The sequence below is a fragment of the Haemaphysalis longicornis genome, unplaced genomic scaffold (assembly GCF_048455015.1).
Source record: "Haemaphysalis longicornis isolate Haplotype H1 unplaced genomic scaffold, Haemaphysalis longicornis Haplotype H1 scaffold_6, whole genome shotgun sequence".
Lineage (NCBI taxonomy): Eukaryota > Metazoa > Arthropoda > Arachnida > Ixodida > Ixodidae > Haemaphysalis > Haemaphysalis longicornis.
The window spans coordinates 114,184,789-114,203,629 of record NW_027526407.1 but is presented as its reverse complement, the minus strand read 5'-3'; the positions used below and the strand labels follow the sequence as shown (position 1 = coordinate 114,203,629).

General features: G+C 44.8%; 1 protein-coding gene and 1 non-coding gene across 2 annotated transcripts; one reads left to right on the top strand and one right to left on the bottom strand.

Moving 5' to 3' along the window:
• The first annotated feature begins 2,590 nt into the window (after positions 1-2,590).
• On the top strand, positions 2,591-2,662 carry Trnag-ucc (transfer RNA glycine (anticodon UCC)). The gene has a single exon. It is a non-coding gene; the product is annotated as a tRNA-Gly (tRNA).
• A 3,310-nt stretch (positions 2,663-5,972) lies between these two features.
• On the bottom strand, positions 5,973-18,261 carry LOC144141897 (uncharacterized). The gene is made up of 3 exons (XM_077673367.1): positions 18,076-18,261; positions 8,047-8,339; positions 5,973-6,728 (listed from the first exon to the last, which is right to left on the bottom strand). Exons 1-3 carry the CDS (start codon positions 18,125-18,127, stop codon positions 6,339-6,341), a joined length of 735 nt encoding a protein of 244 aa, XP_077529493.1. The 5' UTR covers positions 18,128-18,261; the 3' UTR covers positions 5,973-6,338.
• Between the last annotated feature and the right edge of the window lie 580 nt (positions 18,262-18,841).

The following is an 18,841-nucleotide window of genomic DNA, read 5'->3' as shown; positions in this document are numbered from 1 at the left end:
ACCCTACTACTCTGAGGACCCTACAACAACCACTCTTCCTCACCGAAGCTTGCACCGAGACGGTGCTTCTACTGCCAGAGGGGTCATGTAGCATACCCTTTTGGAGGAAGCATCGCAGACGACGAGGACAAGAAAACTAGGAGCGCGTGCGATGTTCGCTCGTAAACGAAGACAAAGAGAACGCTGGGTGCTCTGTTGGGCCAGCCGTTTGCTGCGACACTAGCTCTCATCGATTTACCATTCGGAAATACATCTACATCGTCACACGACGTCTCTGTGTCGCCTTGTAACAATATCTTCACAGAGGCGACGTAATAGACGTGGGCACTACTCTGCTTGGGTTTCCAATCTTGCGGTTAGGTAACGGTTCGTCCGCCATCGAACTGGCGCAGTTTTTTTCTCTGTCATCATTTTAGGTTCTAAAAGATGCGGAGAAGGTCTACCAGAGAGAGAGAGAGAGCGGTCTTTATGAAACTGACGAAGTTAGCTTGGCAGAGACACCTGGATTTAATAAGCCAGAACAAGGACATCGACCAGCGCTTTCATTTATTGAAAAGGCAACTAAATGCCACCCGCATGTGAAACGGCGTTGTACACGTCCCCCGCAAACAGGGGGATAAATTAGTTCCTCGTTTCTCCGCAGTCTCGAAACTAATTTAGGTTATATGTCTGTTTACTACGACATAAATTAGCGTGTTACAATTAGAAGATTGCAGCTTGTTTTTATATTGACGCTACATTTGCCCTTTACATGTCAAATCATATGTTCGGATAATCCGCCGGAAAAATACGCTCAGCAATTTAAAGTACTCACATAGAACTGCGTACATTATTTATGAATTCGAACCCCGGCGGCTGCAGAATATGGGGAGGTAAATTGATCCGGGCTCCGATTATTGTCTGTTGTTTACAATCCGTAGAACCGTTCCTAACCGATTTTTTATGGGACCACCGATTGTACTGCAAAATTATGTATAACTGCAACTTTAGTGCTCGTCTATTACAATTGCTGCAGAGGTGGCACTTTCCACGTCGGTCTCCAAATGGCGCAGTCAGAATACTGTATACGGAATGTGCGAATACACATTCACTGACATGTAACCATATAATCGAATCCTTTGCGCAAGAAACGGCTTTGACAAAAACCAAATGCGGGCATTTAATAAATTGTGACTCAACAGGCATTACAGTATGTATACAGAATAAAATTCAGAATAGAGACATTCCTAGAACCACGTTCCACGGAATGGTGGCAAAATTGTGCAGCATGTAGAAAGAGAAACACCTTAAACGCACGTCGCTTTTTGTCACAGCTTCATGTCATAATCCCTTGCTATCAAAAACATTGAATCCCCGCAATAGGACGTTAACAGAAGGACCGTAGTTCCCTCTGCCACTCCTACATAAACCAAACGACTTACCTTTGCTGTTCTACCAACCCTGAACTCAACGGTGACCCTCCTTTTATCCTCCCCATAGGAACGTATTCCACGAACGCTGTTTCGTTTAACACTGGCGTGAACCGCGTTTTTAAGTAGGACATTCATGGAAGCGGTGCCCGTTGCCGTGTGTATTTTATTCTTTTTACTTTCTACTAATTACAGAAATTCCGGATTTCTGTGCGAGATTGTAAATTATCGCCATACTGTAGAGTATGGCTTTGATTTTGGACTTTTATTTGATTTGATTTGATTTGAAATGTCATACTCTGCTGCTCGCATAGCCCTGATTGGGGGAATTACCGGAAACGTGACAGCCCGCGGGACGTGGGCTTGTACGATAGAGCCGATCAAACTGAAATCATGGCTCTGTAGTGCTTGAATGGTAGCGGAGCCACATATTTCTGGGAAACTTGTTGAAGTAATTGCAAGTTGGCAAAATGTATGCAGTTGGCCTATTTATCCAACTGTTTATATTGCAGTTGGTGAGCCACTGGGCTTTCTCCAATTGCAACCAATTGGTTTTGAAGGTTCCTAATATCCCGTTATGTTTTCTAATTAACTCAGTTAAGTGCCCGAACACTAGGAATCTGCCATTATTTCCAAGTGGGAACCATTCATTTAAACTCCGTTTGTTCAGCTTTTTTTTAATTGGTTAGGGTGTATTCACGAACCATTGACATCTGCATTAGGAAACTTCGAGATCTATAAGCTGGGTTGTCTTTCGCCGCTCCTTTTACTTTATTTATTTATTTATTTATTTATTTATTTATTTATTTATTTATTTATTCTGCAGCAGTTGTGTCTAAAGTGGGTCGCGGCTCTGCTACTATCCGCTAAGAAAAATTAAAAGTCAGTCAAGACACATTTTTCCTTAAGTATCCTGGGTGAACTTGTAACTTAGCTCTTGAAAATAACGTATATTGTTTATTACCCTATTCAGGCGGTATATGAAATGGAGTATTACTTGAGCCGTGAACTGTCAGTTGCGCCTCAGTAGGGGTTTGATTTTCGTGCCGTCGGGGCCGGCGTGGGTCCAGTGACCCATATTTTCCTCCTTACATCTAATTCTCTATCAAAAAACCAGCCCCCCCAGCGCGCGCTAAGAATAATCCCTACAAGTCGCTACGTGGGCCATCCGGGGAACGTCGGCGTCGGTGGTATAGTGGTTAGCATAGCTGCCTTCCAAGCAGTTGACCCGGGTTCGATTCCCGGCCGACACATGTTTTTTTTTTTCCCCTTCTCCCAGTTCACCTTGCATAGTAGTGGTAGCAGCAGAAGTTCTATGGCATGAGTGAGGATCAGAAGGCCCCCGTAAAAATAGGAATTAGAAAGGAGAAGTTGCAGGTTCCTCAGTGGGGCCGGTGAAGGTGGTGTCGAAGTCGGACAATGAGTATTTGCGGATTCACGACTAATCAGTTTAGTTTGACCGGGGGGGGGGGGGGGATGTTTTAACACTTGGAGAATTAAGGCCATTGGCATGACAGTTGCGTGAGGTCTGCTGGGGGGATAGTTTGGGCGAATGTACATTTAGGTGGAAGCAGCGGGATGAGATTTACTCGTTAAAACGCGCGGAGCGTATGCTGCGTGTCTGATTAGTTTGTTAACCGAGATCGCATCATTGCAGGCAGTGGGTGAACGTTAGTGGGTATTCCTCGTGGAGGCGGCATCTTCATATCTCTCCCTCTTGGGCGTTTTGGGACAGAGGAGTGGTGTGAAAAGTGGATCTGCAGGACGAGGCGTCGTGGGGACATCCAGTAAACCTCCAAGATGGTTTGGGGTTCCCATCGACCTTCCTGTGCGCAATTTCAGGTGTGAAACTTCAACTATATCTATTGTACAATCTGAAAAAGAACTGCAGTTGCATTTGCGCATATAGCCACATTAAGCGAAAATTTCTGTGAATAAATCGTCATGGACGCCTTTATCGACCTAGCTGCCATTGTTTCATCGCAAAAAAAAAAAAATCTGTGTAGCGCGGACATTTTTTGCGAACGCTGCGTGAATGGAAACAGACAAAAGGGTGACTGCATCCTCAACACGCCAGAGACCCGATAAAAATCCGCCTGAACAATTGAGTCCTGCAACCCACAACCCCTGGCTGTCCTCAAGAAGGCTCGAGTACAGAAGGAAACGAAGGAAGCATTGTACTGGAACAATGCAAGTGACAATATATCCCGCAACACGAATGCAGCTCAAGGGTCTCTGTAGAGCGACTGATAAGAAATGACGCTTTCGCCTGTTTTCTTTTTTCTTTTACGTTTGTACCGTGAAAGCGACGGTGTCGCCTGCATAAAGGGTACCAACATACCTAAAAAATACGGGCAGCGGAGTATTAATTTATTTTCCTGCATTATTCTTCACTGGGGCTGTCGAAAATTGTAGTTTGTGTTTTTAATGTGCATGCTTTTAATTTTTGTAGTCGTTCACATTTTTTTTAGCCCATTCAACTCCATTGTATTTTCAACTATTAAAATAGATACGAGTCCTATTGGTCCTATTCTCCACTTCGTAAATTTTCACTTAGTCGCTATCTTGACCGCGAGCATTTTCTGATGGGCTCTCAGTTGTGCCACGTGCTTCGGGTTGTCAAAACAGCTGTGTGTGCAGCCGAAATTTTGACGCTCTATGGTGGCACCAGCTCTAATGTATACTTATTTTTTGGCTCCCCATCTTATCATACTCATGGATGGAGCTGAAAAACCAGACCGTGGGTACAGAAGAGTCAGAAAGGTGCCCAAGAGAAAAATACCGCGTGGTATTCGGCGCGGCGTATACACACACAAACACACACACACATATGTATATATATATATATATATATATATATATATATATATATATATATATATATATATATATATATATATATATATATATATATATATATATATATATATATATATATATATATATATATATATATATATATATATATATTTATAGGGTTTGGAAATGAGGGGCTCGTTAGGAAATACAGAAAGAAATGCCGGCAGTCTACAACGCCAAAGAACGCTTAGGGGAATGGTTAGACAATTTTTTACCGTTAGTGACGTTACATTATTTTATTTTATTATTAATTACGTGAGAAAGAAAGAAAGAAAAACACGCGTGTTTTTCTTTCTTTTTTTCTCACGTAATTAATAATAAAATAAAATAATGTAACGTCACTAACGGTAAAAAATTGTCTAACCATTCCCCTAAGCGTTCTTTGGCGTTGTAGACTGCCGGCATTTCTTTCTGTATATATATATATATATATATATATATATATATATATATATATATATATATATATATATATAGTCGTGTATTTATACCGTTGGCAGGAACGATTCGGGCACGTGTTAACAACGGTTCTTTGCGCAAAATTCACTTTGTTTTATTTAGTAGCAAGCCAATTTTAGTCCCCATTGCCCACACCTACCACAAGCATTTCATGAGCCTTCGGCCATATACCTTCATTCTAATGTATATATTAGTGTGAAACTATGTGCCTTAGGCGCTGTGAATTCCACAATTTGCAGCAGCCGCTAATTTGCACGGGGTACTGTTTAAAACTCTTTACTAGCTGAAGAAATCACACCTTTGATTGCTTCTTATTCAGAATTCGATGAGGATAGAAATAACGGTTATGTTTGTTTATGCTAGTAGCGATAACATCGTCGTTATTGATTTGGTGCCACAGCATCCGAATCAGGCAGTGGTGATCCTCGCCTAGGAAGGAAAACAGAAATCGGCTCGATACCCTAAGTTTTCATGAGCCAAATATGCTTTTTTTCATCTGGGCTCGACAGCGCATGCGCTGTGAAAACAGGCGACGGACGCACAGTCGCGTGCAGACGTGGAACGACACCCGCCGAGAAAAAGTACATCAAATTAGCATATCTAACTCTCTATTGACATCGTTCACTGTCCAATTTTGCCTCACTTGATTAGTTAGCCTGCACGACCGCATGTTAACCACCACAAAATTAAGAGCTGAACTTTTCTTTCGAAGCACAGTTGAGGGAAATCTCCTGCACGCATCCAGAGGTTTGACATGCCCGTATTTCAACCACCGAAGAGCAATCTCTATGGAGGTTTGTTAACGTCATCATAAGGCTGCCATTAATGGGCAGTGTTGTCGGAACGACGTTTGAGTGCCGATGAACCAAATTTTTAAGCCACATTCTGATGATTCCGTGACGTTATGTCATAATGACTGCCCAGTGGAGGCTGCCCTAGCAACATTTCCATCCCACAGCTGCATCATGATGAGCAATACGTTTTCAGAGTTCATTTCTTGACCTCAAAGTTCATTCAAATAAAACCGCATGGCAGGCATACTATTTAGGCCACGAAGACAAAATACAAGTTAGGTTCGTTATATGAAGCGCTTTGTCTCGGTAGCAACGACACCGATTCAATTTTATCAAAAACTTCAAACAAATAACTTAGGTATCAAAGAAATCAGATGAAGCAGAGCTGACTCCGCCGACTCTTTTTGGTGAGGCCTCTGTGAGGTCACAGGATCTTGTTTCTGCGGTTTCCGACCGCCGACCTAAGTTATCGCCGAAAACCATGACTGGTCGATTACAGTGGAGCCTCTAGTGCAGTGTTATTGTATCACTTGCATGGTTACCTGCAGTTAACACACTCATCACTATGGATTTATTGCTTCCCTCTACTGCGTCGCAGCTGACGGCGTGTAGCGCAACATTTGAGTCTTTCCAGATTTCTTGCATTTTTTTTGTTAAAGTTACGTCTTCCGTGGCTGGCACAGAGCTGAATGAGATATTGAAGGATACTTCTTAATAGTAAAGAGCTTTTATTCTGTCTTCACAGTGCCGTCAAATAGGTTATAATCTTGTTTGTCCGATTAAGCGTTCAGCGGGAGACTGATGCAGGCAGTTTATCCTACTCGGCTCCCAATGCCCGCTTCAAAGCAGGCAGCACGTGAGTCTCGGGAAGCTTGGCGAACACCGGCACGAAGCTTCGATCCGCGGCCTGCATGATCTCGAAGTAGGGCACTCCCGCACGCTGCGGGTTTTGCGGGCCCGTCTGAATTCCCGTGAACGACGGAAACTCCTGCATCGTCAGCCGCAGACGCCACGCTGCTTCCGGCGTCGTCGAGGAAGAGGCGGCGTCACTTCCGCTTCCGGTGGCGTTGTCGTCCCGCAGCAGCTGGCTAAGCTTGCCGTCGAAGGACACCTCAGAGAACGTGACGCCCACCCGGCCCTGGTCTTCTAGGGTCGTCACGTTGTTGCCGGCGTAGTGGTACTCGTACACCCCTCTCATTTTGGCGTCCTGAGGAAGGGAACGCGTCAGAACGTTTCAAAAAAATTAAAGAGGTAGGACAATTATGTTAGGGACCGGACGTACGCATTAGATCTCAAATTCTACGAGAGTTTCAAAGTAAAGCTATAATAAATCATTATTTCTTCCCACGTGGCCAAAGGTAATGCAACAGAGTGTCGCCGCCATCCTAATTTATGTCAGTGGCCGTTCCAGCAGGCGTTTGCTCGCACCATAGAAGCAACGTACTTCTAATCTTCACAGGCACTAGAAAGCTAAACCGATGAACAGGACTAAAGGAACAAAAAGCACTCACAATTGATTTGCTGCAGTGCGCCACGAGATCACATATTGGTATAGGATATGTCAGATTAAAGGCATCGTCCCTTGCTCATACGCTCACTCCCGTCAGCAGTCCACATGGGAGCTTTTGATGTATCGCTGCCGTGGCCTAGCCTGATAGGTATTCTTGCCTTCCTGTACGCTCAACTCGTTTGCGGATCTCCGTACCTGCTTACGGCGCTGGAAAGCGCTTGAACAGATGTTTGTGAGCAGAGCTTATTCTGCCAGCTCTGGCTCATCTGTACTTAAGCGTTCCGTCCATGTTGTCATACCTCCAAATCTCGAAAGTGCGAATTTCCCATTTTTTTGCGGGGTACGAGGCCGTGTCTGTTCTAACCAGAGGGACACTGTTGCCATTGCTCTCGTTCCCTTCATAAATTACGCATGGGTTCGTACGTGAATGCACACAATTAGGGCTGCCTGATGTCCCAAAGCATTCACGTCAACTATCTTTGATTTTAGCTCCTTAATCAGAAAAACTTGGATTTCTCGCCTTTAAGGGCACTGATCGAACATGGAATGTCAAGCACGTGGTGTTTTAATGCTCGAAAACTTGCATAGTTGCAGGCGCTAAGAATCTGAGGCCTGCTTCCACGTGTGCGCGTGGCCGCCTTTCTTCTGTCCCAAGGGACCGGCGGGTGGGAGGGTCCAAATGTGCAGTCTTTATCAAAATATTACAGGTCAGAACGAATTGAAAGAAAAAGCTTGACGTTCAATTGCAGCTGAGTTACCTCAAGGAAGCAAGAAAGAAAGACGCTTTCGCCGTCTTTGCGGCATAGAACATTTCCATCTTACTCGTGACGTAAGTTAGAACTCTGAGGTTTTGGGGCCTACTATTGCAATGGCCTAGAAACTTGTGACGATGGTTGTACGTGGAGTGCAACAGTCCGAACGGTGACCCCACCCACCGACAGTAATCTCTACCACCTCGTCATAGAGATGGATGTCCGAAGACCTTTTGTATTTCAGGCAATGACACTCGTCTCACCGTGCCCACTGCGATGACGAAAGGAAAGTCCTTCTGCCGTTCCCTGCAGACGGATCTGCGGGCGGTTATGTTCACCGACGTCAGGCGCAGTGGCGACAGGGTGCCGTTGAACAGGGTGAATCCGTTGGCGGACACGTTGCCAACGGTGACGACTTCGTCCAGGCTGGTGCGGACTCTGTCCAGGGCGTCGCGCAACAGATTACGCGCGAACTCCACGTCTCGCTCGGGGCACTGGTCGGCCGGCGGTGACCTCGTTTCCGGGTCATCCAACCAAGATGATGACGACGGCCGTACTGCGTTAGAGGTAGAGGGTGACCTAGAGCAACCGATTGGAATAATAACATTTTACTTTTGTCTCCGGTTGCCATCTGTAGGACCCGGAAGTAAAAAAGAAGTACTATGGCATTCACGTCTTCCGGGACAAATATTTTGACTGAACTTGTCGGAACCCAAAACATTGCTCGAAACCAAATCTGAAACAGAGCTTACCCCTGGCTGTACTGAGACAGCCTGTTTTACTGGCTTTTAATAGCTTCAGATTCTAACCATTTTGATAATCTGTAAAGATTGCGTAAAGCTTTTGAACGTCTTCTTTTATACCCTTTAAAAGCTTAAAAGTACGTGCCTATTGAAACACGCGTTCAGCCTAGGTTCTGGCATTCATTTTGCTTACGTTGCTTTGCCCGTGCTTTACTGCTTCTGTTTCTCAAAAAGGTGCTTACACGAACTTCGTCCACACATCTGTTTCGCCATTCACAACTTGTGACTTCACACGTCATGCAACGGGAAAATTCATGAGGTTTCAATCCCGGTTATCGACCTTCTGGCATTTCCTTCTTCAGCAAGCAAGTGCCGCGGCCGCAGGTGCTATGTTAGCAGCTACTGCAATGTAATCTACTCACAGACCAAGTATCTTCTTACAGTTTAGTGCCACATTTCGGGGGTACCGCGGCCGTTTTACGACATTCGTATTCATGTCATGCTCCTGCCGACGAGAACGTGTTTCTTGGGGACGTTTCGAGACACAACATCGCTCCCCGTCATTCCTATTACTCGTATTACTGTAGTACTGGTATTACTCCTATTAAGGTAGTACTCGTATTACTCCTGTTAGGGTAGTACTCCTATAACTTCTATTACCCCTATTACGGTTCTACTGCTATTACTCCTCTTATGGTAGTACAGAGCGGAATCAAACGTTGCTGTCCCATCGGGAGTTGAATCAGGATCCCACTCCGCACACCTATGGGACTAAACTTCTCCGTCGAATGAGGAGCACGATCTTGATCACACCCCTCCTTATAAATGTGTCGGGTTACTAAAAAGTACTGCAAACGGCCATTTTTCCTACCTAAAATTGGGATCCAATTCTCGCTCATCGGCACCTTGCTTTAGCAGGATGGGAAGCAGCGACATCTCGGGCGAGTATACAGAAGCCAAGAACGACTGGTAACGCCACTGATTTTGTGCCATTGTGCATTAGTCCAAGCCGATGGAGCGCACCTTGAGCTGGAGTATTCGCCTGCTGTTGTTCGAAAATAGCTGAGAATTAAAGCAGCCTCTAACGGAAGCACGACGACAATCATCACTGCGTTTGAATTACTGGCGCGCTAACACACCGACGCGCTGCCCACTTCCGTTAACTGACGTCAAGTCGACAAAAGGATTCAGTCTCTTTAGTGGGCACACTCATATTCGGATACGCCCCTACCAGCAGTGTCTACTTTCTTGAATGGTTCTCCTCGAAAATGGGAACAGCTCTTTCCAAAAACGAAGCAAAAAGGCAGGTGCATTCAGAACACGAAGACTCCTTCGAAGCTAAATGAGCATTCGCTCACCAACACAGTTGCTTTCATGGCACCTTGTTATGGGTAAGATACATTTTCTTCCTATGTCATTTATATGTTTATTTTAGGTGAGGAATAGGTGCAACAGCTCTCCAGCAGGCCCAGCTGCCGGCGGGTCAACCGGCCAACAATTATCATCACCCGCATTCGCGAATCGTCGACAGCGTTGGCTGCGATGAAAAAGTATACGTTCGGTCTGTCCGCCATAGCTGTGCGCGATCGGAACAATGACCTCGCTTGGCTAAGTGGCTGCCCTGGAAATAAACCTGGAAATAAAACCTTTCTCATTTCAATAAACGTTTACTCCCTCTCTTTCTGTCTCTGGAAATAAACTCCCTGGCAGTTTATTTATTAAAAAGTATGTTTAAATGTATTTATTTATTTATTTATTTATTTATTTATTTATTTATTTATTTATTTATTTATTTATTTATTTATTGTTGCTATTAATGATAAGGAACGTCGTTAGGCCGGTAAATTATCCTTCCCGCAACATTTTTTCCTAAATAATCCCGTGCAAATTTGTATATGGGTGGAAAAAAAGTCGGACAATAATTCTTTCATGCACTTCATGCATCAAATGGAGCGTATGTCATCTCACACGGCTGTGAATGGCAGTAAGTAGGGGCTTCAATTTGGCGCCGTCGAGGAACGTTTGAGCCCTGAGCCCAGTGACCTATATTTCGTCTCAGCCTCCGCCGAAAAGCGATCCCTCGCTCTAGATACTTCCTACAAGATGCTTTTCGCTGGGCCCTTGCATTGTCGGCGTCGGTGGTATAGTGGTTAGCATAGCTGCCTTCCAAGCGGTTGGCCCTGGTTCGATTGCCGGCCGACGCATGTTTTTTTTTTTTTCGTCATATCTATTCCGTCTTCACCCTAAATGCAACCAGCATACGGATGATCTCTCGAACCCGAGTTAGCATTCCCTTTTCGGCAGAATATTGGACAACCCTGGTGGTATAGACCCCAACAACATATCTATGGACCGACGACGAAGCTCAGCGCCCTCAATTCTGGGCCTCGTAGCCTCATCAACGTTGGAGTCAGATCGACGGTACAGCAAGTGGTCCAAAGCATGTTTGGATCTGGCAAGGAACCGCAGGAGTTTCAATCTAGTAATGTTTAGCACTACGACTACGCCGTGTGATGACAGCTTTGCTGTGCCTACCAATCAGGGGATGTCTTAAGGCTCAGTGAGGTTAACAGAACATGTGTTAACAGAGCTTTGAATAGCGAGCACACCCTGTGGCTGACGAAGTTGTCGAGAAGAAAGGAACCCGTGAGTATAACTCTTCATGTTTAAATATACAGTAAATAACGGGAAAAGATACATGGTCTGCCCGGAGGGTCGCCTCCGTTGTGATTCACATAGATGAGGCATACATACAAGTTGACAGCGATTCAAGCCTTCTCGAACCTGTTCACCAGAGTTTAGCTGTTAGAATGGCGCTGCTGACTGCTTCTACGGGGATGTCATAGCCGCAAATAAGGTGAACCCTCAGAACTGGATTATTAAGGTAGGCTTTAATGAAGAGACAGAAAATAAAAAAAGCAAGGAAGCCAGGTATTGAAACTCTAGAATAAAACAGAGTAGTCGCACTCTAAGAAATCGGTGCAGGTGGGCTTCACGACAACGCCCCAGAACGACCATTCCGCGCGCTTAAATGTGCGAATTTGGCGAATGACGAGGCCGAGCATTCGATTAAAGTAAAAACTAGGATCTGCGCTGGGACAACAGCGCACACGCACACCTTGCGCAGTTGTCCAAGCACTGATCCTAGTTTTTACTTTAATCGAATGCTTGGCCTCGTTATTCGCCATATTCGCACATTTAAGCAAGCTGAATGGTCGTTCTGGCGCGTTGTCGTCAAGCCCACCTGCACCAATTTTTTATAGTGCGGGGAAACACCCTCATGCAGCATGCAAAGAGAAATGGCATGATGATAATTAACACCTTGTTCTGCGATCGCACATTGTTGTTGTTGAAAAACTTGATTCTGAGTCTGGTGATGTGAGAGTGTTCTCTCAGCCCAGCTGGGGCGGATTACCAATGGTTAAATTAATCCGGAGCCCTCCACTACGGCGCGCCTCATCGCCTGCGTTGCGTCAGCACGTTAAACTCTTCAATCAAATCAAATCAAAATCGATTACCAATGGTTCAAAAAGTTCATATTAACCGGGCACTCCAAGCTTAGGAGCCTCCATCCCACCTCACTACCTCCACGGAGGGGTAGAACAAACTGGCATACTTCGTGCTTTGCTTTGAAAAAGTTTAAGCCTCCTGCTTATTTCCCCTGATTGAAACAGAGATTACCTATTTCAACAATGAATGCTTCGAAAATGTTGTTGTTGCTTTATGTCCATAATTCTAAAGTCAGCTCACAGTTTTTCAGTCTGAGGTAAATACGTTGCACTCGCACAGACCCATACATCCCGTACGGCGACGGAGCTGACCCTGCTAATGGACACAGAGAGCAGCCGGGCGCGATGTGTTGAAGGGTTTTTGTTTAAGACCTCACCAAAAAACTGTCCCAACAAAAGGCAGGAAAACGCTTGTAGACGCGTACATAGCTTTCTTTAGTTTCGTAAAAGATGAATAAAAAGAGAAAACCAGGTCATACGCACACGTGCTACATTTCAAGGTTGAATTTCTGCGACACGCATAGCCAGTTTTCTCCACTGTGTTGAAGTAGAAAATGGTTGTAAATAATTAAATTTTTTCCGCCATAATGTAGCAGAAAACGCGTGGCCAGTATGAATGTGTTTCCTGCTTTTATAAAAGTGGATATTTCGTGCAAAAATATAGGTGTATTACTTGTTTGAAAGTCAACTATCTGTGCATAAATGGAAGTATGTATGACTGTTTATTCGAGAGTGGTATTAAAACATTTTTGTGAAAGTTGGGTAACGACCTCGTTTTCTGTAGTAACCACCTCTTCTAAAATATTTCGCTCCCTTCTTGATGAAAGCAGTTGAGCAACAAACTACTTAAATTATTTGCTGCGCTCAGTCGGCATATACAGTATACACAACATCACTGTTTGTATGGTAACGAACGTCGCCTTTGGGGACCTTATAATTCTGTTGCTGGATAAAACCACAAAATGTCCGGACGACTAGTAGCATGCTTACTGTAAGAATGCGCGAAGAGGTTTTTAAAAATGCCCACCTATCTACTTCACCAGTGCTCGCACGTAGGCAACCAAGCCTTGCGCTGCCAAATTAGTGAAGCATATAGAAAAGCCACTTTTCACGAATGCACTTCCTGATTTTCTTGAGAAGATGTCTATTCTGGAAGTGGGCATCACGTGGGAAAGTTCAAAACCCGAAAGAACATGGGGCAAGCATAAATAGGCTACATTACTGAAGAAGGAGAACAAAAAAATTGGCCGCGTATCTGCTCCTTTCGTTGCAATTGTCGACAAAAGACGATAGTCTTTATCGACTTTTGCCAAGTAAATGCCTCCATTCGCTTTCCCGTTCACCTCTCATGTTGTTCCTCTTGCGTCGCGCTCCACGCAAGGTAAAGACGCCAAAGGTTTGCTTAAATCATTTTAAATTTCCCGCGTTCCACTGCTCCAAACCGGGTGTCTCGATGCCAACGCTGCCGTGCGGCAAAGACGGGCGTGAATCGAGACGCCCTACTTCAACGTTTTAGAGCGGCGTTTCCCTAGTCCACGTGCGTTTCAAGCAGAACGTGGAACCTATCTAGTGGAACCTTTTGTAACTGTTGCCACTTGATTTCATCAAATGCCGCCAGAAGCTATATGGCGCGGGAGGCAGCAGGCGACGGCGGAGTGATATTTTTTTCTTCAGTTGATGAAGTATTTATTCTCGCCAAAATCAAACATGTACGATTTTTTTATAAAAGAACTTCTGTATTAATTTGTTTTCTTATATATGCATAATGTTTTGTTGTTCTTCAACAATATTGACAAGTATGAACATTACACCGGACTTAGACGGGCACATTTATTTGTGACTATACACCATTTTCCCTAAGCAGCCGGGAAAGGAGGAAAATACTCTCAAACCAGTTCTCTCGGCGGCCGACCAGCGTTGCCTGAGCGCGCTGGGCTGCTAACATCGCTCGGCGCGGTGTGCTCCGCTGCGTAGTTCAGGAGTATTTCGCACCGTGTGCTTAGTTTTTGCGGAACTTTCAACTGTTTTAGCTAATGCTGCGATGCCGTTCAAGGCGCAAACGTCGCTTGGTCAGCACTGCGCGGTGGTTGGTTATTGAACAACCAGCGAAAGCGAGAAGCAGTCGCTGACAGCACGCATGTGCACGACACTGCCTGGAGAAAATGCAGTGCGGTTGCGGCGTGTTTTTGCGGCATCGCTTCCCAACGCACACCGAGTTGAGATATAGGTGGGTTCCGTTGATAAATCGCAACGACTTTGTACCAACGACAAACTCCAGGGTCTGTTGGGTGCACTTTGACGGCAAGCAGACGGAGCAAAATCAATTTATCACACGCAAAGCTGCGACAGGGAACGGAACCCCTTGAAATGTTAGAAGCAACTTTATCCTTTACAATGATTGATTGATTGATTGATTGATTGATTGATTGATTGATTGATTGATTGATTGATTGATTGATTGATTGATTGATTGATTGATTGATTGATTGATTGATTGATTGATTCATTCATTCATTCATTATGGTGTTTAACGCCCCGAAGCTTCATGGGTGATGAGGCGCGCCGTAGTGGAGGGCTGCGGGTTAATTTTGAACATTTGGGGATCTTTCACGACCGCCGATACAATACAACATTACAATAAATTCTGGTTCCTTGTAGTCAATTTAAAATACCATATATTGTTTGGTCATTACAGCCGATTGGCATTAAACAATCCCCTTTTCATCTAATCTAACCTTTAAAATCACGGCGTTTTGTATACTTTTTTTCAGGCCAGCGCATTACACTGCCAAACGATATGAAAGGATAACTTTCTCCATAGCACACTGCTGGTCGATAGCAGGATAAGCAGGCAGCCCAATGTGGAAACGCAGCTCGAGATACGCGTGAACGCTGCATTTGGAAAATAACTCAACCTGTTCACAACGCGGTCAAAGGAAAAGCTTCTAATCCTTTTGCGTTGCCACGGAATCTAAAGTATTACAATTACAAAACAGTTACTGCTGGTCGCGTAAAGCATTTGTGGCGCAAGCAGCCGTTTCACAAAGGTGGGCTCCGAGCGACAGGCCACATGCGCTGCGGAGAGTTAGGTCAATCATGATCACGATCATGATCAACCAATATTAACTCGCCCGAACGTCAACCCTTTTGCTCAACCTTCGAATAGTAATTTGACTGGTTGTGCGTTCGTGTTATTTTTCCGCCCAGGTAATTTCGTTTCGTCAGTAACCCTCATAAGTCTAGTTAAGAAAGATTATATTGCATTGCAATGTCAACAGCGTAGCAATCGCCTCGTCGAAAGTCCATTGCGAGCACGGATCACCGGGACCCACATATGCTGTGCGCGCTCCGCATTCGACGTCCGCGCTTCCGTAAACATGACTAATCGGTGAACATAACAAGCACGGTGGCATTGAAAACACGTAATTCTATGTCAGTCGGTGCCATACCGGTACGTTTGCATCGTGGAACTGCGGAGCACCACGGGCACCGCCACCACAGTGCTACTGTTGCTCGCAACAGCCGGGGTTGGAATTTCCCGCTCTGGCAGCAAATGAGGACCTAAAATCCGTCCGCAGATGATGAAAACAAAACAGAACACACACACACAAGCACTGCAACCGCTAACTTAACGCCAAACCACTACGGTTCACTCGGTAATGCACGGATACCGAGCAGACGCACGCAAAGAACGGAGCACTTAACAGCCCAGCGCGGAGGTTTCGGCGGTCGCTTCATAGACGGCGCTAGCGTCTGGTCACAAAAAGCAAATGGCGGCACCCACCTCTACAAGGAAAATGGCGTATATAAGACTACTGCGCAGGCATTGTTTTACTTTGGCCGGGTGGCTGAATCGAGTCACAGACATACAGACAGACCAAAATTTCTGGGTTTAAGTAGCCCAAGAAAGACTATCGTCTTTAAAAAAAGACGAAGCCAACCAAAGGGAGGAAAATCTAGAGAAATAAGGTAACATAGAAAAACTACGCGTCAGTAAATGATGAGAATGAGGGCAGCGTTTACCACTAAGTCGCAACCTAATTGCAATATACTTAAAATAAAAAATAGCTCAAGGAGACACAAAACGTGAAAAGACTGGAAAACTCGCCTAAAAACCGAAAAACCTCGTTGACAAAAAGACAAAGTCTTTTGTCAACGAGGTTTTTGTCAAAAGACAAAGCAACGACAGCAAATCGATCAGTGCTGGATGCAAGGTGAGTCCCATTCGTGTCCTAAATATGACAAAAGCGGAGGAAACCTTCGGGAAATGATGAAGCTTTGGAAACACAAAAACGCAGCTTACCATTGTCATATGTAAACCGTAGGCGTTTAAAGAAACGGTAGTGGAAATGTTGTGAACGACGTGAATGAAATGGTAATACAACGAACATTTTCTCTGCGGATATGTACGCTGGACCAGAGGACAGCCCGGCCAGCGCGAACTTGCTAGCCCGAACGAACGTAATCTGAATTTCACTCCATTACTGCTCCAAAGTCGGTACTTAATGATATAAATTCGTCCTTTAGTCAATATGCGTCAAGAGTGGAATGTGTCACAGTTACCAGAATGGGCAAACGATATCTCACGGCGCTTGGCCGACATCACTGTACCAAAAATCTGAGCCTTACGATTTCAACGTTTTTTTCTACGCATTTCCAAATATTTGCTGCAAGGTCCAATAGGGATGCGTTTGTTTAAGAAGCACCGGCACTCACCCAAGCTGAAAATACAATTACAGTGGACTCGCGGTAATTCAAACTCGAAGGTAACCCAGGATTTTGTTTGAATTATCCCAAGTTTGAATTATCACAAGTTCTCAGATATATGACTGCTTACATATGGGCCAGGTGACAGCACACATTATGAGTAGGTTTTGATTTTAACCCCATACCCTTAAAAAAAGGTCGGAGCATTCACTAATGGAATACTAACAAGTTACTTGTCTCAGTATACACTAGGTACCTAGTAACTGGAGGTAGTAAATGTAGCACTTGTCAGAATTACTAACCGAAGCAGGCAGTAAGCACCACTACCCCAACTAGTAAAGTCCCAGCGATAGCACTTTTCTGAGCTACATGCGTTTACTAACTGGACATGCACAACCTAGTCATAAGCACAACCTAAATCTAGTGCTACCACTTCCTACACTCAGTTAATTTACTAACCATGTAGTTGTTAGTGCCAGAGCCTACGTACAAAACCGCGAGGTAGTAAGGTTCGTAAGGAGTTAGTAAATACGGCCGTTACTACCTTTTTATTACCTTTTTTATTAAGAGTGCATTTGTTTATTTTTTAAGCGTTTTAAAACCTTAACTGCACAAATTAAGCAGAAAGCAGAGGCGTAAGGTCGGCAAACCGGATGCCGTTCGCTTTTTTTCCGTAACCGCCGCGTCGTTTTTCTTTCTTCTTTTTTTCTTTTTTGCTGACACGAGACAAGCGATTGCGTGATTGCGCGTTTTTCTTTTTTTGTTTTTGCGACAGCAGGCCGCATGGTTTTGACAGCTTCGACAAGTGTAGGCAATCAATCTCGTACAGACGTTTTTTAAGGCCTGTTCTTTTTTTTTTTATTATGCTAAATCGCATAGTAGAAACGGTAAATAAGGCGAGAAAGTTGAGAAACATCACGGTCTACCATTTGTGCTTCGTTTCGAACGTTTGTTTACTAGCAACACCTTTTTCCGTGAAGGCTTGAGGCGCTTATTTTTCACTTTTCGACTGTTATGATTATAAAAGCACGCAAATTTTCAAATATTTTCGGGAAAGCAGTATATTTTTCTGGTATGCACACTCAAAAAGTATGAATTAACCGAATGACGGAGCTTTAATTAGGTGAGTTCTAACACATTGAAAGAATAGCTGCGGGTCAACCAGAAATTTGAATTTTGTTTGAATTAACCGAAAGTACGAATTATCAGAGCTTGAATTATCGCGAGTCTACTGTATATCGAGTATACGTGTAAAACTCATCCAAACAACGACGCTCATCACTCAAACCTGCGATCGGCACTCAATCCTCCATGTTCTGTCCCCAACACTTACCGAAAGTAGTAGCCGTTAACAGCAGAAAGCATAAGCCCGTTGTGGAGTGCATGGCGTCAGCGGAACTCAGTTACGCCACACAGTTACCATGGCTCGAAATGCCCACGCACTTCCCGCGGCCCCGCCGGGTGACCTCCGAGCTGTATATCGCGCTCGCCGCAAAGCCGAGTCGAGCGCGTGTGGGAAACCCAAGTCGGGTTTCACGCATCGTCTCTGCGGCATCTTTTGAACCTACTCCGTCCAACGCAAGAGCGCCAAAATGCAGGCTTAAAAAAGACCGCGAATGGCCCTGGTGTTTGAAAAATAAACAAAGGGCGACAAAGCAGCCGTACGAGTATAGCGTCGTGGTGCCTTTCTTTGTGCTTGTGCTTTCTCGATCTGGTCTCTTTACCACATTTAATGAACCCAGTAGTTTTGTGATGGCTCTTTTGATATTGTTCATCCCACCAGGGCAGTTATCCGAAGGCCATCTGCTTGGATACTACGTCACCACTATCGTATGCAAGAGGAAGGGCCACAACCCGGCCCTAAAGTTTTGTTCTTGAAGGGGCCGGGGGTACCGGAGAGGCCATCAATTCTTCCTGTCATCATATAACGAGTGATGCTAATTACTGTTTGTTCGCAGGCTACACACTAATGTTATGGAGCTGCGATGACCATGTTCTCCGAAAAAAAGTAACAGAAATACTCACGGCACGATAGCATAACCGCACTCCGCAACCAAGCTTGCCTACCAACATTAAGATGCCGCAGACAGGTGTCATCC